We start from the raw sequence: 20,212 nt of genomic DNA, 5'->3' as shown, positions 1-20,212 counted from the left end.
TCAAAGAATGGCCTGGAATCCGTCACCTGGTTTGGGCAGGCTCCCGCGGAGTTTTGAATCAGCGGTTACTTTGGCGCTAAAATATGGCGCGGCTGGTGATGAAATACTTTTCACGACCGCGGCGTGGCACTGCAGCGCGCTGATGGCGTCGTGACGGTGCCCCCTTTTGTTGTTACTTTTGACGCCGCGGTTAATTACTGGTAAAGGCGGCGTCACGCCGTGCTCGGCTCGGCTCTCAAAGACGTGGCTCGGCTTGGAATCCAAGACCTGGCTCGGCTCGGCTCGCACCCAAAGGCATGGCTCGGTTCGGCACCCAAAAGCATGGCTCTACGTTTTTTCCATTTTAAAAATTTTGGCAATGTTTTACAATCTGTGCCTACCTCAAATACGCAATAAATTATTTCTAGCAATTTTTTGCAATAGAAGTACTTAAAAAAAAAAAAAGGCCTTTTATCGCAAACCTTCAGGGGTGACTATGGCAAAGTAGTTGAAATCCAGGCTAAGGGTTGACCTCATACCCCAGCGTTTGAGGTTTGCAGTCTGAGTCCCACGCTCGCCGTATCTAGCTGCTTAGCCGAACGCTATAGGCTTGCTGAGGCCTAACAGCGCTGATGCAGTGGGAATCGCAAACTCGTTTTTTGTTGCAAAAATTTGTAGTAAAAGCATTGCGAAATGAATGACAGTGCGAAGACCGTGGCTCGGCTAGGCGTGCAGCTCGGCCCGCCTCGTTGCGCAAAGCGTGATGCGCGCATCTCAACTGCGTGAAAAAAAAGGCGGAATCGATGGCCGGACTGAATTATCTCGGCGGCAAAGGGGTCGCCGGATCACTGACCTTCTTCCAGCGCTGCAGCGGTCGATAGGCAGACGGCCGGAACGACGATGGCAACCACGGCCGGGACAAAAAGTGGCAAAAGTGGGTAAACAGAGCATTTGTTGAAGTGTGGTGGCGGCCTGGTGCGCGGGGTCAGTGGAAGCATTAGCACGCCATCGCGACCTGCTGCTGGAGTGCTGCACGCGCTTCACCTCGCCCCGCCCCACCACGCCCCGCTGGCTTATAGTGTTCCATAACCCTGGAGGCGAAGTGTGCAGCAGATCGTGTGCGAACGGCTGGTGTGTGCACTCCCAAGAATGCGTGCATGAGTCGCGAAGTTTGGCCCCAGAGTTTGGCACGGTCTTAAATCAGGCTTACATGCGCACCAAGGGAATGCCGCCGGTTTGTTTGTTTGCTTGCACCGAGGGGCTGACAACTCTAAAATTGGGTCCGCACTAAATTGCAGGAACAAACACCTAACAACTTAAAAAGAGATTTTAGAAAAAATATTATTTTGACGACTGGTAACGTTAAATTACTTTATGTGTTCCCGTCAGGACTGCAAACACTAATAACTCATTATTGTCAATTTTTTAGCTTGGGAAATTTTAAAATTGAGCACACTGTTTGTGTACCAGTCGGGCCCGAAGGATTAACCGAAATTGTATCAAATAGGAAATGAGGTCGAGTCATTCTCGCAGGCTTTTGCCAGTGTGCGTGGGAACGGGTTGCGCCCTGCACCACGCCCCTGTGCCGCTGGCAGCGCTGACAGTGTGCATGCGTTGCCGTGCGTTGCTCTGTACCCCGAGGTGGCCGTCAACTGGACGCACAAACGATTTTCCACACCGCGCACTCGGACCTTTTGTCTTTTTCCTACCCTGACCTAACGGTGCGTTCGTTTGCTCTTTTTCGACGTTTGAAAAGTACCCCTCGATTGTTGCTGCTGTGAAAAAGTAGTGGGTGGTCTTGTTGGCAAAGCAGGTCTTTGTTCGCTGTGTGCGTTCGACGCTGCTCGTGCCTCGCAGAGCGAGCTTTACTGGGGATGATAATTGAACCAGGCCCAAGGATTGCTCGAACCGTCGATGTTGACAGTTCCAACCGCAGACGCCCTGGCTCCGTAATTGTCCATGTAGGGCCGTGCCTGGCCTGGGCACGGCCTGCGGCACGGCCTGCCCTCGGGTCAGGTTAGGCACTTGAGGGTATAGATCGTGGAGTGACGTGGGGGTGCGTCCTGATTTACTGTCACACGCTGTATGTTGGCACTAATTGAACAAGGTGGCTGGGGACCGGCTTGCTTGTGGCTGGAACAGTGCTGGAACGGGGAGGGGCCGCCCGTGCTAGTGCGGTACGTCACACTGTAAATTAAAATCAACAATTTCGCACACAAATACGAGCACGTTAAATTTTTCCGCACACACATTTTGTGAGACCATGTGGAAATGTTCGTGAAAGGAATTCTTTGGTGACTGTTCAAACTGTATACGGGATTTCTTAATCTGCACGGGGGACACAAAATTGGAAGTGTTGGTATTCGAACTCGAGACCGAAGCAGCGGCGCGGCTCCGACGCCATGCAAAGCTATCGTGACAACCCGGGCACCGCGGTCGGTGCCGTGAGGCCGTGGGGCGTCCCCCCCCCCTCTTTCCCCCTCGCCTCGCCGTCCGCCCACGTTTGCTCGCAGAAGTTATTGTGCAACTCGACACGCCATCTTGCGCATCCCTCCTCGGCGTGGCGAAAGAAAGAAAGAAGAACGAAAGAAAGAAGCAAGGAAAACAAAAAGTTGATCAAACCCGTAAAACACAGATGCCTGCCTGCATTTTCTAATATTCCGAGTTGCTCATGCTGTTGTTTTTGTTTGTTTGCAGGTATGTTGGACCGCCTGGACGAGCTTCGTGCGTCGAGATGAGTAAACCCGGTAGCACCATCGACACCTCATCAAGCAAAACCGAATTAATTATCTGTGTAACCGTATACACTACACCCTATTCGGCGGTGTATAAATAGGCGGCGTCTCGATCGTGACGGGATTACGAGAGAAAGTTCTGCGCCGCTCGTTCTGCCCTATGAAAAATATTAAAAGCAATCAATCAAAATCGAGGTAAACTGAGATATCGGATCAGGCGGGCCTTGTAGCGACCGGCCAGTCCCTTCTAGTCTCCCCACTCCGCTCCGACACCGTCTAGATCCTCTAGCGCGATCCCGCCCTCCCTCTCTGTGATCCTTGATCCTTCCCAACATCGTTTCGATTCCCCCCTCCACCCCGCCACAAGAGTCTTCCCGATCCTCTCCAACAACATCGTCGTCACGATCCTGCCCTGCGATCCTGTCCACTGTCCCACATCGAGCGAACCATCGCACTTCCTTGTGGCACTGGCGTCTGTGGGCGTCGCGTCGTGTTCAGTCTTCCGTGAGCTGCACTTACCTCACCGCGCCTTGGTCGCCATAGGTCGAGCTTGTGTGTGTGTGTCATGGCAACCAAATAATGACTTCATTGTCGCCTTTTATAGGGCAGCCACGCCCAAGGCTGCTTGTGTGTGTGTGTGTGTTCCAGTCTTGGCTCCAGGTGGCTTGGCGGGCTCACTTATACGGCAAAACCCCCTGAAGCTGCTTGCTCTGGGAATTGAATTGAATTTAGCGAGATAGTTACACCCGTTAAGTTTTCGGTCCGCTAATTTCGTTCCCGCGTAGTTTGGCCCGCGCGCACCAAGATTTCTCATCCTGCCACGCGTGTGTGTGAGCCAGAGTGTGTGTGTGTCCCCAGCGACGCGAGGCTGCCATAAAACGCCAAAAGCAAACTTGGCTAAATGCTCTGATGTGCAATTTGGCTTTAGCGCGCCTAGGCCTGCGAAGGGTGGACCCGGCTGAGTTTTCTTGCCTGCCATGCGTGGCTATTAGTGAATTATTGCTCGCGGAGCCGTCGCCCTCCCCCCGCAACCATTTTCTGGTGCTGCATCACGTGACACGCTGTCGCACCAGAGTGTGACACATTGTGACACAGTGTGACAACGGCGTGACGTGTTTGTGGACGCAGGGGGCGGTCGTTTGGCCCAGGGTGGTTTTGCACTCATTTAGCGCGTGGCTTGTCACTCTGATGTACTGTAAAATAAATCCTGGTATTCTTCCATTCCTGCCATAACATTACGTAGAAAATGAAGCGCGACACGCTGGACCCTGGAGGGGAGCGAGACGGAGTGCATTCTGGGCTGCGACGCTCGGCGCTCCGCTCTGGGAAAGTTTTATAGGCGATGGCGATCTCGTTAGGTCACTGCTTGAGTTACAAAGTCTCGCCAATCTGCATCTCATTTCGGACCGGGACTCGGGACTTCACGGATGTGCGCTTGAAACCTGAAACCCGAGGGCTCCAAGCGAAGGAGGGGCCGGGTGTCGTGAGTCGCCAGTCGAGAGAGAGAGAGAGAGAGGGAGAGAGAGAGAGAGAGAGAGAGAGATAGATAGAGAGAGAGAGAGACGCGGCCAAGAATTACAAGGGCGGTACCTTCTAATTTTAATTTGCCCCACATTGGGCTTGATGGCTGCTTATGGCGCCCAGACCTCTCCAACAACCCCTTGTTTCTCCAGCCCTGCCTCTCTAGCCCCGCCCCCGCTGTCTAATTGCTGCACGCTGCTGCCCACATGATTGGTGCGTCCTGGTGGCCGTGGTGGCTCCACAGTGTGGCACCATGGTGGCCGTGCTGGCGGTGGTGGTGATGGCCAGCGACGAGGAGTCTGTCCTGTCCGTCTGTCCGTCCTGTCCATAATGCAGGGCGCAGCGCACGACAGCGCGCTTGCCTGCGAATAATTGACCGGGGATGCGTCTGTGTATAATCTGTCGAGAGCGCGCCGGAGAGAGAGGGAGAGAGAGCGCGCCATTGTTTGAAGTGTCGGTAATGAAGAGCGGCAGGTAGCGTTATCGGTTTCCGATGTACCGGTCTCTGTTGCAGTGTGTGTGTGTGTGTGAGAGAGAGAGAGAGAGAGAGAGAGAGAGAGAGGCGAAGTTCTCGTGTGCGCGTGTCCTTCTGTCAGTCTGCGTGACGAGTAAAGTGTGAGGCGGCCACAGGTCGATCACATCCTCGACAAGAAATAGCAGGAGAATAAAGTGTATTTCCTATACGAGTAGGCGAACGAACAGCCACGCCGAGCGAGCAGCAAAAACAAAGGCATGGACGCACGGCGGTGACGTGTGGGGTAAAGGGCGTAAGACTCAAGGCCCCGCACCGTAATGCCTGTGTCTGTGTGTGTGTGCGTGTGGACGTGCGTGGACAAAACGCTCGACTCGAGACAGAATTCCCTGTGATCCGGCCAGCGGCCCCGCCTCGGCCCCGCCTCGGCCCCGCCTCGGCCCGCCGCTCGGATGCGGGTCCTGAGGACGTCCTGAGGACAGCAGCCCGCCTGACTAGTCGAGGGCTCACGCGACCGAAAAGGAACGCGCTCCCAATTGGACTTTTTCCTGGAGCCATGTCGTGGACCGGGTTCGTTTGGCTCCGATAAGGACACCGCCTCGCCGTTGTGATGCGCGGAATTCATATCTCAACATCCGAGGAAATCAAGGCCCTGTCATTAAAAGCAACGGAGGGAGATGAAATTCTCGATGATGACGTCATTTGCCTGGGCTCTTGTCGGCGGAGCTGTGTCGCCCAGCCGACTGTAAGACCGCCTCAGGAAGAAAATTCGTCATTTTGTCTCTTCCCCCTCCCCGCCGCCTTGCGTCCGGGACGGCGCGGGAGTGAAGGGACAAAGAGGGGGGAGGAGACAAACCGTGAGAAAGGGGCACTCCATCACCGCCACGCGGGTGCCGGCCGAGGCGCAGCACAGCACCGCACCGCGCCGACGCCTCGAGTGGGCAAATATTGACGGGCGTCGCGGCCAAGCACGCCGTGCGCGCCGTGCTCAAGGTGCTTGCCGTGCTGCCGAACGCCGTGATTAGAACTGAGGTGATGCAGCGTTTCGGGGCGGCCAAACAGGCCGCCCAGAAAGAAGGTCAATTTTATTGAGCCAGCGGCGGAGCGGGAAAAGGCCGAATCTTTGTTATTTCCAAGTTGCTGTCGCCGTGTCAACAACGCGGACTGGATTACGCCGGGCACAATCCGCCGACTTGAAAGGACTTTCAAAGTCGAAGACAAGGCACTAAACAAACACACGCAAAAAAGAGAGAGAGAGAGAGAGAGGGAAAAGTCTGCGAGGGAAACGATAATATGGGGGCGGGATCATCTGTCATAGGCATATCAGCGCGCCGGCTTAACATTTAAAGTTTGCCGCGCGGAATATGGAACAAACCGAAAAAGTTTTGTCGCCCGGGCCGTAACGTGTGTGCGTCTAAAGTTGGCCAGTAACTCAGCCATATCTCTCGTGCGTCGCCCCTTGTCGACGGTGATCTGCGAGGCCCGCCAGGACCCACAGTGGGCCGCAAGACCGGTGGAGGCGGCCTGAACTCCAGACGCGTTTTGGGCTCCAGAGTCGCTAAATGGGACTCGAACCGAACGTGTGACCCCACCAATGGATTGCTCTCCGAACGAGGAGTCCATTGGTGGGGTCACACGTTCGGCTCGAGCCTTATTCAGTGACCTGAGTGGGGAAACGCGTTTAGAGTTTTGACCACCACCACCGGTCTTCTGGCCCCTGCGCTGCCGCCGCTGTCCGGAGGAACTTTTTCTCTGGACGTGTGACAATGTAGTCAGGGACGCGACGACACAAATGACGCGTCAAACGCCCCGCGCGGCATTCTAAAAAATAGAGGGGAGAATGGGGAGATGAAAACGCGGCGGTAAAAAGAAGGACATAATTTAAAGCTCGTCTCGCGGCTACGGCTGGAGAGTCTGCACTTGTGGGAGTTTCACGCATAAAACTGAAACATCTAATCGCAAAAGCATACTCGTGACGATTTCAAACGTGCTGTTGCCCGTTGTTTCGGCCAGAAACTGCACTGCACAAATCCATGGAATGATGGATGTTGGTTCGCGCTAAGCACACGGACAAGGGTGGTATTTGGTCGCATCTGGCAACGCTGCCGTCAAAGCTCGGAGGAGGACACGGGGCATCGGGGCGTTGGCTCCCCTCCCCTTCCACCACCCCATGGGCCTGGCCGGGGCCTTGCCGGGGCTTTACTGAGCCGTCAGTCCCCCGGTGGGGCCCTCTGTCCCTCTCGCACTCACGGGGCGTTGCGCGTAGGCGAGAGAGACAGAGCGACCCAGCCCGCTGCGCGCGGTGTCGGTGGAGCTGGAATTAGACGCTGGCTGCCGACTGACTCCGAGACTCGCTCTGTCTCCCTCACGCACACACGGGGCGCCCCGCGAGTGCGAGAGAGACGGAGCGACGAGAAGGACTCTCGGAGTGGGGGTGCTGCCAGTTTGTTTTGCCCTGCAACAGCAGCTGGGGGCAGCTGGCGCACGGCGCGGCACGCAGTCGTCCCCAAGCCCCCTCACGCACACACGGGGCGCCCCGCCAGCTTGTTTTGCCCTGCAGCTGGGGGCAGCTGGCGCACGGCGCGGCACGCAGTCGTCCCCAAGCCCCCTCACGCACACACGGGGCGCCCCGCCAGCTTGTTTTGCCCTGCAGCTGGGGGCAGCTGGCGCACGGCGCGGCACGCAGTCGTCCCCAAGCCCCCTCACGCACACACGGGGCGCCCCGCCAGCTTGTTTTGCCCTGCAGCTGGGGGCAGCTGGCGCACGGCGCGGCACGCAGTCGTCCCCAAGCCCCCTCACGCACACACGGGGCGCCCCGCCAGCTTGTTTTGCCCTGCAGCTGGGGGCAGCTGGCGCACGGCGCGGCACGCAGTCGTCCCCAAGCCCTCCACGCTGCGCCCCGCCAGCTTGTTTTGCCCTGCAGCTGGGGGCAGCTGGCGCACGGCGCGGCACGCAGTCGTCCCCCAAGCCCTCCACGCCGCGCCCCTCCGCCAAGATAGATGATCGCAACTCCATCTATCGATTTCGCCGCCATTAGGCGAGGGGCCCGCTCTCTGTCGCCCTCATCAGAAACGCGGGGCTCACCACTCTCAAAACCCAGGACGAATCGAAACCCCACACACTGTTACAGGAACATGTGGCAAAGTGCGTCAAAGAAAGCAGTTTGTACGTACTTTTCTATGCTCGAGATATGGTTCCAGAGAGAGTCCGACCTTGCCGGGTGCGTTTATCTCCGAGAGAGACGCGGGCTGAACCCGCAGGCAGGCGGGCTGGGGTGTGTCTGATTGAGGTGGGAGCAAAGGACTCTGGGAGGAGCGCCCGCGGCGTGGCGACGCAGAGACACATCCTGGCGCCGTGGCGCGGCGTGGCGGTGTGCTAAGGGTCCTGGAAGGCCCTGGAAGGCCTAAAAGCGCCCGGACGCAGAAAAGGGCGGGAAAAAAGGAGCGGAGAGGCCTTCCCCCGCGGACCGCCGCCTTGTACATAGAGCACAATGCACTGTAGCGAGCCTGGGCCACGGTGGCACTGCACAGAGGGCCAGGAGACCGGGGAGGGTGAAAATCCTGGACGCGAAATAGGACTCAAACCCAACTTGTAACCCCACCAATGGATTGCTCTCTACACGAGGAACCCATTGGTGGGATCACATGTCCGGTTTGCGTCCCCTTTAGCGACTCTGGAGCTCAAAAGGCGTCCAGAGTTTTGGCCGCCTCCACCGGTCTTCTGGCCCTTTGTGCATTGCCCGCGGTTGTAGCCATACTCCGCTCTGGATTCTCGCCTCCACCTCTTGGCGCTGTTAATTGAAAAGGCGCCTTGGCCAGCCTTGGCAGACGAATTTCTTTCCGAATGCTGCCCCCCCCCTCCCTCTCCGCCCCCTCGGCCTCGCGGGGGGTCGTTTTCATTATCTTTTCTCAATTAAAGCTTATTGGATGAGAAGGGCCTTTGGTCTATCCAGCCTGCCGTCGGCGATTGGATGCTAAAACGGATTAGCGAGACGTGCCAACTCGCAGCCACTATGCCCCATTTTTTTTTTGTTCCGCGTCTTTTGTGTCAGGGATATCGTAGTTCGGGGCCGCGCCGCTCCGGGGCGCTGCACAGTGGGCCAGAAGACCGGTGGAGGCGGCCAAAAGTCCAAACGCGTTTTGAGCTCCAGAGGCGCGAAATGGGTCTCGAAACGGACGTGTGACCCCACCAATGGATTGCTCTCCGAATGAGGAATCCATTGGTGAGGTCACATGTTCGGTTCGAACCCTCCTTAGCGACTCTGGAGCTCAAAACGCGTCTGGAGTTTTGGCCGCCCCCACCGGCCTTCTGGCCCACTGTGGCTGCGCGCGTCGCCGCCGACTTGGTGCGCATCATGAAGGACGTTTGAGGGGACTTTGCGAAGAAGAAGGAAATTGCGATGGTTTACGAGGCTACTTGAAGGGCCGGCCGAGCTGCGAGGGGGAGGGAAGGGTGGCGGCCGCTTGTCACGGTGACGCTGTGACCCGGCGAGTTGACAAAACTTTTCTAGAGTCGGAGCCGCGGCCAACTCGTCTCGCGTGATGAGGTGAGGCGCTCTCTTCGCGCCCCGGCCGGCCGCGCCGCGCCCCACCCCACCACGGCCCGCCACACTCGCAAAAGTTGGGGACGAAACTGTCTTGAGACACGCCGGAATGGAATACGAGAGGGACAACAGATAACAAGCTACCGAAAGTGTCGGCATAACTCGATTTAACGTTTATTAAAAGTACGGGCCGGCGTGCCGTGCGCGCACCGTTCCGTCTGTCTGCCTGTCTGTCTGTCTGTCTGCCTGTCTGTCTGTCTGTGGAGCCCGCATGCCGGCACGACACATTTTTTGCAGCAATTGCATTTCCCGTTGTGTGTGCGTGCGCGCGGGCTGATTTCCTTGGCGGTCCTGCTGGGGGTTGGGGGTGGGGGTCGCGTCCAGGGTCGTCCCTCTCCCTTGATGTCGGCGTGGGCCGTTTTATCCTGCCGACAGCCAGGACAGCCTGCAGGTACCATGCGTCGGGCAGGCGGGCACCAAGGACACGGGCCGCAGCGGAAAAAGGAGGGTCTGATTCGCCAACGGGCCAACAAGGCTTGGGCCAGCTGGGTCCGCCCTGGCCTGGCCTGGCCGGCCTGGCCCTTTTACCCGGGCCCTCCCGAGGGCCTCCCTGGCCGAGCTGCGGAAGGGCTGAGCCCCGCAGGGCTGTATGGCCGCCCTAGGGCCGTGGGGCGAAGGGCTGTGGCCCCGTCCGTGCCGGCCGCCGGGTCTTGGGGGCTCTCTGCAACATTTCCCGCGTGGCGGCCCAGGGGGTGGCGGCCAGACGTGTCCAAAACTCAAGACGCGTTTTGAGCTCCAGAGTCGCTAAACAGGACTCGAAGCGAACGTGTGACCCCACCAATGGATTCCTCGTTCGGAGAGCAATCCATTGGTGGGGTCGCACGTTCGGTTCGAGTCCCATTCAGCGACTCTAGTGCGCAAAACGCGTCTTTGGCCGCCTCCGCCGGTCCTCTGGCCGCTGTGGGGTGGCGCCTGGCGCCGCCCCGGCTGCCAGCCCCGCCTGGCCGGCAGTGCAAGTCCACCGGAAGTCCGCAGCAGTCGCAGGGGTTGGGCCGCCCCGTCTGCCGGACCGGAAATTTGCACCAGATGATGATGCTCGTTGTTTGCGCGGCCCTGCCAGGGCACTGCCAAGGCGCGGCCCAGGCTGCCCAGGCGACACGTACTCGATGTCCGTCCGCCTGTCTGCCCTTTCTGTCCGTCCGTCCGTCCGTCCGTCCGTCCGTCCGCCAGGGGACCGCTCCAGCCCCGCTGGCCGGGGGGCGTGGTGCACAAACAAAATGACCCGCGTCGGTGCGCGCGCTTTCCACCCCGCCGGGAGTTGAACCCGAGCCCCGCGCCTGGCGGCGCCAACGGCGTGGCGGGGATTCTGTATTGGTGGCGCGCCACGCCGCCACGCGCGGCGCAGATTCGACGCTATCCCGGCGCCTCCCCTGGAGACGGAAGCCGCCGAGCAGCGCACACGTATGCAGCCATTCACACACACAGACACACACACACGCGCACGCGGTGGAGGCTTTGGAGGCGGCCCCGTTCCTGCCTTCCATTATCACCTTGATAAGCTTTGTTTTGCCTTGACGCCTCGGCTGGGACGCTGCGACGGTCGTGGCGCGGCGCCCCGGGTGACAATAGCTTCTCGTATCCGGCCCGCGCCCTGCCGGCGACAAGGCTCTGCTGAGGCCACCGCCTCCGGGCAACGCCACAGGCCTCCAGGAAGGCGGCGGCTGTTCGATGCGATGCGGCAGCCGTGCCGTGCCACGCCGGCCCTCGTTCCCCAAATGTCACTTAGGGGCTGAAATGGCGACACTGTGCCGGGTAATATGACAGCAGTATAGCGCCACGCCGCGCCGCGTGGCAACCGCGGCCCGCTCCGCATCTCTGGCCGCGCCGCGCCGTGCCGTGCCGTGCCGTGCCGTGCCCGGGCGCATTTCGAACTTCACAGTGCTTTCCGCTCAGTTTGGAATGTTTTAATGAATGCGCGTCAACTTGCGGTTGGATCTGCACCGCCCGGCTTTTCGCTGCCTCGCCGCCGCCGCGCTAGTTCTCTCTTCTCTCTGTCTACCTTCCCCGTCCACTTCTTCTTCTTCTTCTTCTTCTTCTTCTTCTTCTTCTTCTTCTTCTTCTTCTTCTTCTTCTTCTTCTTCTTCTTCTTCTTCTTCTTCTTCTTCTTCTTCTTCTTCTTCTTCGTCGTCGTCGTCTTCTTCTTCCTCCGCGTCCTCCTCCTCCTCCTCCTCCTCCTCCTCCTCTCACCTGCTTCCTCCTCTCACCTTCTTTCTCTCACCTCCCTTCTCCTCTTCTTCCTCTTCCTCTCCCTGTCCGTCCGCCCCATCCGTCTTCGTCTCCTCCTCCCTCTGTCTCCGCGACGCTCCGCCACGCCGCGGAATGCTGTTTGCACGGCGGCCCTCGAAACTTAAATTACTTTCCGCGCTCATTATTCACACGGTGGCACGCCAATTGATTGGGAGACACGGGGATGCAAAGTGTATAATTGTTTGCTGTAACGATCGATAGTTTGTGTCGGCAGACCGTCCGTCCCTCTCGCGCTCGCGGGGCGTCCCGTGTGGGTGCGAGAGAGACAGAGCGACGACTCTGCAGTCTGCGATTACGGCGAGCGGAGAGCGATAATCGCTGAGCGGTCTCTGTCTCTCTCGCACTCGCGGGGCGTCCCGTGTGGGTGCGAGAGAGACAGAGCGACGACTCTGCAGTCTGCGATTACGGCGAGCGGAGAGCGATAATCGCTGAGCGGTCTCTGTCTCTCTCGCACTCGCGGGGCGTCCCGTGTGGGTGCGAGAGAGACAGACGAGACGCTGGAGGCTGACCCCGACTGGAGCGCCCTGCGTGATTAAACTGTCGAAACTTGGATGCGATTCTCAAGTTCATTTCGCGAGACGGGTACACTGCGAGACCGGAGATGTACAGTCACGCGAATGAGAAGGACACCGTCCCTGGACTGCTATGATCTCGTTTAGAAATTTTGAAACTGATTGAAGATGTCTTAAGAAGTAGCTGAAAGAACTTGAGTTCTTAAGTTTAACTTGAGAACGACCAATCTAGTCACGTTTCCATGAAGTCTGTCTCAGAAGGCCATTTCGTCTCGCCGAAGAGTCCCAATGAAGTTTGCCGCTGGATTCTTTAATCCGATCTCAGACGATAGTTCGCTTGATCTATCGGTGTGCCTCCCACCGTTGGCGCCGTTTACCGAGCAGCGCCCCTCAAACCCCGAGTCGCAGATCTCTTCTAAAAGCATTGGTCTGGCCGAGGCTGCTCTCCGGGCCCGGAGGGGCTCTCCCCCCGGGCGTGACCCAAGGGGCGGGTCCAGGCGGGCTGGAAAAGGGGAGGGGGGTTGTCTGCGGGGATACAGGTGAAACCGACCGGTTATCTAAATACACCACCAAGGGCAGCGGCTCAATGAAATATTTTTGGCGAGTGTTTCGGGTGTCAATTTTCACACGTGTTTCCTGAATGCAGTCCGCTCCCGTCGGTTCGCTAAAAGGTCCGGGGCGGTGTGGCCCCGTGCTGATGCAGCGACGCCGAGCGCCGCCCTGTCACGTCACTGTAGTGGCATTCGTGGGTCCTGCCTGGGTCCTTCCCTCATACATTTGATGCGATTGGTCGACGCGATATCCTCCGGGGAACTTCCTGCTCTCTCTCTCTCTCTTTCTCTCTCTCTCTCTCTCTCTCTCTCTCTCTCTCTCTCTCTCTCTCTCTCTCTCTCTCTCTCTCTCTCTACCAGTCCGAAAATAGTGCTTCGCGGTCAAGCGGTTCGCTGAAGGGAAAAATTTAGTTTGCCGGATAAAGTTTAGTCAGGGGGAATTCCGCGAAGCAGATGGCGGCCCAGAGAGAGAGAATGGAGGGGGCAATTCGATTCGGCCGCGGCTGTTCTGCGAAACCGCAAGGATGCGCGCGTGGAGAAGCGGTTGGCTCGGCTCGGCTCGGCACGGCTCGGCTCGGCTCGGCTCGGCTCGGCTCGGCCCCAGAGGCGAGGAGGTGCTTGAATGGATTGTAAAGTTTGCATAACATGTGTTGCTCTTCACCCGGTCTGATTCATGGTTCCCGCTTCTTTCCCCCCGTCGTCGTGCGAATAACTCTCCGTTTGTGTGCTGCTCTGTCTGTCTCTCTCGCACCCGCACGCTCCGCTCCGCGAGTGCGAGAGAGACGGAGCGAGAGCGCTGTTCAGGCCTCCGTTGTGCGGTGAGTGCGTTTCTTCGAGTGTGTGTTCTCGGTCGGTCCAGTCCCGCTGCCAAACAGGAAGCAAAAAAAAATAATCAAAAAAAAAAGAAAAAAGAAATATTGATATTTTTTGTGACTTTAATTGTCTCGGAAACGGTACAGTACGGCAGTAGTGCATCGAGATGGCGGTCTTTATGGCCGCGACTGGGAATCGATACTACGATGCCGACGCCGACGGACGTCCGGCGGCCAGTGCCATCTTGCGGTGGCTGCGGGCACACCGCGAAAGCGTCCTGTCTCTCTCGCACTCGCGGGGCGCGGGGCGCGCGGAGCCAGCCCACAGTGGGCTAGAAGACCGGTGGAGACGGCCAAAACTCTAGACGCGTTTTGAGCTCCAGAGTCGCTAAATGGGACTCGAACCGAACGTGTGACCCCACCAATGGACTCCTCGTTCGGAGAGCAATCCATTAGTGGGGTCACACGTTCGGTTCGAGGCCTGTTTAGCGACTCTGGAGCTCAAAACGCGTCTTGAGTTTCGGCCGCCCCCACCGGTCTTCTAGCCCACTGTGGGCCGGCGGTCGCGGCTTTTGCCTTTTCTACGGTGGAGGGCCCGTTAAAATTATACGGGCCCTCTCCTCTTTTAGGAGGCAGAGAGCTTTCTAGTGTAGCCCCGCCGGACCCGGCCCCGCCCGGCCCGGCCGGATTAGCATGGTAATGTATTCCGATCCCATACTCCCACCACACTGTGTACGTCGCCGAGCCGCGCAAGCTGCGCACCTGGCGGCGCGTCACGCACGTCAAGATTCAGATTGGGGTTCGGAAAGGCGGCCAAATGCACGCGAACGGGTGGGGACACGCAGGTCAAGATTCGGATTCGGATTCGAAAGGGCGTCGCGCCACGCACGTCAAGATTCAGATTGGGGTTCGGAAAGGCGGCCAAATGCACGCGAACGGGTGGGGACACGCAGGTCAAGATTCGGATTCGGATTTGAAAGGGCGGCGCAATGCACGCCAGCGTGGGGTGTGCACAGCATGGTGCCGCGGCACGCGAGTCGAACCTTCGGATTCAGATTCGGATTTGAAATTCGCGCGGCGTCACGAGAAGTCAGATTTTAATCCGAAAATCCCCCAAAATATAGTCAGGTTCTGATTTGAAAGTGTAGCGAAAAGTCTCCGCAGCCAGCGGCGGGAAGTCAACCAGAAGAAAAGCATGGCAGCCTCAGCCTGGGCCGGGCTGATAGTCCACGCCACTGCCAAAGAAACCTCCCCGCGGGGGGTGGGGGAGGAAAGAGTAAGAGGGTTTGTTTCATCTCTTGGTGCACCTTAATGATGCGGGCCGACGTCGACCTCGGCTGCGTCCGGGTCGCCGCCACACCGGAAGACAGTAGGGCGCCTCCACCGCCACACTGTGGGGAGCTCGCCTCGGGGCGGGGGGCTCAAATTCTGCGAATTTCTTTCTTCCTGCCCGGACGACGGCGAGCGAGCGGCGCACAGTGGGCCAGAAGACCGGTTGAGGCGGTCGCAACTCTAGGCGCGTCTCGAGCTCCAGAGTCGCTAAATGGGACCGGAACCGAACGTGTGACCCCACCAATGGATTGCTCTCCGAACGAGGAATCCATTGGTGGGGTCACACGTTCGGTTCGAGTCCCATTTAGCGACTCTGGAGCTCAAAACGCGTCTGGAGCTTTGGCCCACTGTGGCTCGTACGCGTCGCTGCGGCGCTCTGGCGGTACCGGCTTAGCCGGGGACCTCTAGGGGGCTGCAGGCTGGCTCCGAACAGCGCTGCCTCTCTCCAGGCCGCCCCGTGGGTGCGAGAGGGACGGAGAGGGAAGTCCGGGGGCGGCCGGCCGGGCCGCTGGCTGGCTGCGGGAAAAGGCAGCACTGCCAGTGCTTGAACCCCGGACCCGGGCAATTATCAGGGCGAAACACGGCGAGGCCGGGTCGGAAAGCAACACACTGTAGCGCCCGGCCGCGCCCGGCTGTCCTGCCTTGATCCCGCCTAGGCCGCGCCGCCGCGCCACTGAAAAATATCACCGGCAAAGAAATCCCTGCAACTGCACTGGAAAAATTTGGGTTGCCACTTGTCAGAGTTCGTTTCCTTCAGAAAATTTTGAGCAGACGAAGTGGATGGTGATGTTGCATGCACCTATGCATCACTGCAGGAGCTTTGAATGACAAAGTCTTGAATTTGTGATGACTTTGGAATGATTTTGGCCCTGGAGTGAGCTGCGTTGTTTACAGTGTGGCGTTCAGCCCGAAGCTTGGCAGTCGTCTGCTTGGGTGTCCACGATTTTGAGTACGCATTTCTGGCATTCCTTCCGGGAGAGGAATTTTTTGCGGTCCGTTCCTGAGAGGGCGGTCACGGGGAGCGTAGCCGAGCGTAGCGGTGCCCCGGCGGTGTGGGCTCGGACTTGGCAGTGCCCTAGCAGTGCCCTAGCAGTGCCCCAGCAGTGCCTCGGCTTGACTCTGCGCGCACCTTTCCACAATCCCTTTCTCAAAGGAGGCCGAGGCAAACAGTTTATCGGAGCGTGCGGCGGCCCGGCAGCCCGGCAGGGCCTCTGCCCCGTGGCGTGGCGTGGCGTGGCGTGGCGGGCCGAGCCGGGGGAGGCAGTATTTCATCTGGAACTGTGCCCTCGGCCTGCCTCGGCCGGTGCAAGGACCACGGCCTCGGCCACGCACACGCACGGCCCGAGCGGAGCGCTGCGAAACTCCGTGCGAGGAAGAAATTGAGAAACGCGCGCACCGCACGTACTGGGAGGCGGTCAAAACCCCGGACGCGTTTTTAGCTCCAGAGTCGCTAAATGGGACTCGAACCGAACGTGTGACCCCACGAATGGATTCCTCGTTCGGAGAGCAATCCATTGGTGGGGTTACACGTTCGGTTCGCGTCCCGTTTGGCGACTCTGGAGCTCAAAACGCTCCACGCGGGAGCGGAGGCAGTGTAGGAGCGGAGGGCGCCCGGCAGGGTGGACTGCCCCGGTGCGCAGCCATGCGCCCGGGCCCGAGGGTTGCCTACGTGGCAGGCGCTCGGCCGCCCGCTACCCGAGACTCGCACGTACAGTGGAGTGGCGGCCGGAGGGGTGGAGGGTACGGCCCGCCGCCCCCCGGCCGCCCCCGGCCGTCCCTCCCCGATGCACGCGCGGCGTTCGGTTCGGTAATACCCTCGGGAACACTCACCTGGCTCCAAAGACCGTGGCCTCTCCCGCTACACCGCAAAACTGCCACATTTTTGCCGAACCCGTTGACTTCATCTTTTCTCAGAATGATGCAGCAGATGCTGGACATTTTAAAACATGCGTAAACTTATGGAATTTTCTCAAATTCTTTCAATGCAGATTTTGTCAAATCACCCCTTTAATCAGAATCCAAAGTCTCTCTCTGTCTCTCTCTGACTCTCTCCACCCCCCCCCCCTTTCCGCCCTCTGCCCGCTTTGGCCGACGAACGTTGAGCAGGGCGCGTTGGGGCATTATTTTTATTTGTTTGTTTCTCTTCAAGACGTTCTCTCCGCCAGGCCGTTCACCCTATGCCGTGCCCCACGGGCCCCACGGGCCGCAGGGCCCCTCGGGGGGCGCGTACTATTTCGCCCCGCGCCCTGCCGGCCTGCCGGCTGGCTGTTACTTGTTGTTGTTATTGGTACTTGGCTTGAACCGTCTGCGCGCTGCACTGTACTTAATCGTCCGGAAGGCGTCTGTGTGTGAGTGTGTGTGTGTGTGTGTGTGTGTGTGACGTGCCAGGTAAACCTTAACTCGCGCTGAACCCCATTGTTTCGCAGCACCTGGACGAGGTGATTCTCGACGTAGGGGAAAGGGGGCAGAGAGAGAGAGAGAGAGAGAGAGAGAGAGAGAGAGAGAGAGAGAGAGGGCAGGAAAGTTGGGGTGTGCGCCTTTATCGTGGGGCGCCACTGCTAAGTCTTTGAAAAGAAGAGCAAGGAGTTTCCCCACACCGGAAAATCCCGAGTCGCCCCTCGCCCCCCCCCCCCCCTTTCCCTTCACCTCGCCGTCGAATCGGTTGCCTTTTCTTTGTCATTTTGTGCCCCTCCGAGCACGTCATTGGAGAGGGGGTAAGTGGGTGCAGGGTTGTAATACCTGGGCGACGGGGGTTTCCCCCCCTCTCTCTCTCCTCCATTTTTCGGGGCACACCGGTCGGGCTGTTTGCCGTCTGCATGGCGTCATCGATGTGGAAGGGACCACTTTGCAGTTCCTGCCGTATAGTTCCGTGCTGTGAGGGAAAAGAAATTGCAGAGTTTTTAAAAAAAATTAAAAAATTCAGGGTAGGACTGGGTAAGGTTTCCGGGTTCTGAAATTTGTGATACATTTTGAGAGAGTGGTGTAGAAAACAAACGCGACATGTGGAGGACCCGAGACTCCTGTTTGACGATCGGTGCGCCGGACCCAATCAGTCAGAAACGGGAGGAGCGACCCGCCGACCTACTCCTGTGGTGTCTCCCCCCCCCCCCCCGGCCTTGCAGTGTACGCCCCAACCGACGACGCCCCGCCGGAACGTAGTGCAAACAAGCCGGGGCGATTGGAAGGCGCTGAGAAAGGGATTGACGCAGCCAATCCAGTGCCTCTCTCTCTCCCCCCCACCTCTCTCTCTCTCTCTCTCTCTCTCTCTCTCTCTCTCTCCTCTCTCTCCCTCTCTCTCTCTCTCTCCCTCTCTCTCTCTCTCTCTCTCTCTCTGTCCCCGACCTGTATGTTTTGGGTGGCGACACTGGCGGGGCGGACTTTGCCTAACTCGCAGGGGCGAAGTTAGTCGAGGCGTCCCTGCAGTGTCCCTGCAGTGTCGCGAGCAAACTGTTTCCGGCGCATACCTGCCAAGCCCCCGGACGGGGTCTGAACCCAAGCAACTCGGACGTCGACGTCACGGGACTCGAACCGAACGTGTGACCCCACCAAGGGATTCCTCGTTCGAAGAGGAATCCATTGGTGGGGTCACACGTTCGATTCGAGTCCCATTTAGCGACGACGCTGGAGCTCAAAACGCGTCCGGGATTTTGGCCGCCTCCAGCGGTCTTCTGGTCCACTGTTCCCGTGGACTGACGGGCTGACGGGTTCTGTGTTTTGTTCCAGAAACTGCAAACGATCGGCGAGGACTTCTGCGGTCTGGACGTGAACACGCCGCTGGGCGGGGAGTTCCCCGTCAACGCGCAGCCCGTCCTCACCTTCGGCACGCACCTCACCGCCGTGTCCGCCACCTCCACCGGGGACTACACCGTCGTCTTCCTGGGCACCGCCACCGGCCGCCTCAAAAAGGTGAGTCGCAAACCATTTCACTCTCAGAGGAGCAAAAATATTAAAAAGAAAAGTGCAAGAAATTCAGCTTTGAAAAAAATTGCAACGGTATTTTTACACTGTAACTTTTTTAAATATTTTTTTTGGAAATGGTAGCAGTGTTTTCTTCACACTGTAATTTTTTTTATCTTTTTCAAAAAATAATTAATCACTGCACAAAAAGTCATATACCGATTATTTTTTTTCTTCACTTGACCAAAATTCGGCGGAGCTGTTGCTTTTCCTTTTTCATAAATTTAAATTGTAAATGGGGGGGGCTGGTCCTTGAGGGGGTAGTGCTGTGACATGCTCCCTCGCTGCCACTCGGCGATTGAGCGACGCAGGGGGTGGGCCCTCTGGCGCTCATCGGCAAAATCGAGTGAGTACACTGCAGTTGTGCAGAGCGAGGGAGGGGGGGAGTCTGTCGCGGCGTCCCCGGAGAGGAGAGGCGGTGGAGGGGGGGGGGCCTTGATGTGGGCGCGCTGCGCTGCGCGCTCAAGGACCTCGGGAGGGTCGGTCGGGGTGTCAGTGACTCACAGCCCGGCGGGATGACGTACCCGCGGTGGGCACACTGCCAAAAAAGCGAAGCTGCAGTTTGAAGAAGAGAGTGGCAAGTCGTCCAGAAAATAAACGAAAAATGAACTAGGTTCGCCGACTGACTGGCACGCTGGAGGGGACTTAGTTCACGCGTTGGGAAAAAAAAGGGGTAGTCAGGTGGTTCCGAAATTGCAGTAAATATTTTTTCCCGCTTGAAAAGTCGTCCGAAAAAGACAAAAGGCGTTGTTTCCGAAACTGACGTGCGATATGGTTTCGCAGCGCAGGTAGCCCCTCACGCCCGCCCCCCTCTCTCCCCCGCACGCGCACACGACACACTGTGTGACGGAGACACTCCATCCGTCTTGCGAGCCGCCATGCGTAATATCTCCCCGGCCTTTGTCTTCCCATTTCCTCCTCCCCCCCCCCCCTTTCCCACTTCTGACTAATGATTTCTAGCCTCGCTCCCCGACTCCCCCGCGACGAATTTCCCAGAATCAGTCGCGTTTGTGTCGTCTCGTCACGCCACTGGGAGTCGCGCTACAGTGTGCGGGTCAGAGGGTTCGGAATACGGCGGCCCAGTTTCGGAAGGGTTGTCCAAATGACGCCAATTTGCACCGCAAAATGGCCGCCGCGTCGAAATGGGTTGCATTTTCAAGTCAAAACGGCCGTTGTTTGAACCTCATTTGGAGCGCCCGTTGTGCAGCGGGACGGGGCGGGAACGGTCGGAAATGGGATTTCGGAGGCGGGGGGCTGGGGCCCCACAGTGGACCAGCGACTGGCGCTGTCGCCCGTCTGCGTCTTGCCCGTCTGTCCAAATTTCAAGTTAGTCCGCCTGGCGGTGCTGCGGGCAGGCCTGGTGGCTAGGCCTGGTGGCCAGGCGGCCCGGGGACGCCCCGCGAGTGCGAGGGAGACGGACACAGCCTCCGAGGGGGCGGCGGGATGCGGGTCAGTTCCTCCAGGCGCTCTGACTGCTCGCAGCGATAGCCG

The 20,212-nt window shown here is 58.6% G+C and overlaps 1 protein-coding gene across 1 annotated transcript in view; it reads left to right on the top strand.

The window, feature by feature from the left end:
• Positions 1 to 20,212, top strand: part of LOC117645453 (plexin-A4) — a 142,237-nt gene that overhangs the window by 41,338 nt on the left and 80,687 nt on the right. Inside the window, exon 2 of the mRNA XM_034385659.1 lies at positions 18,488 to 18,670. Coding sequence (XP_034241550.1) covers positions 18,488 to 18,670 — 183 coding nt within the window. The remainder of the gene's footprint in view (positions 1 to 18,487; positions 18,671 to 20,212) is intronic.

Source organism: Thrips palmi, unplaced genomic scaffold (genome assembly GCF_012932325.1).
Source record: "Thrips palmi isolate BJ-2018 unplaced genomic scaffold, TpBJ-2018v1 HiC_scaffold_18, whole genome shotgun sequence".
NCBI classification, from domain to species: domain Eukaryota; kingdom Metazoa; phylum Arthropoda; class Insecta; order Thysanoptera; family Thripidae; genus Thrips; species Thrips palmi.
The sequence above is the reverse complement of the archived record's forward strand: the minus strand, read 5'-3'. Positions and strand labels throughout refer to the sequence as shown.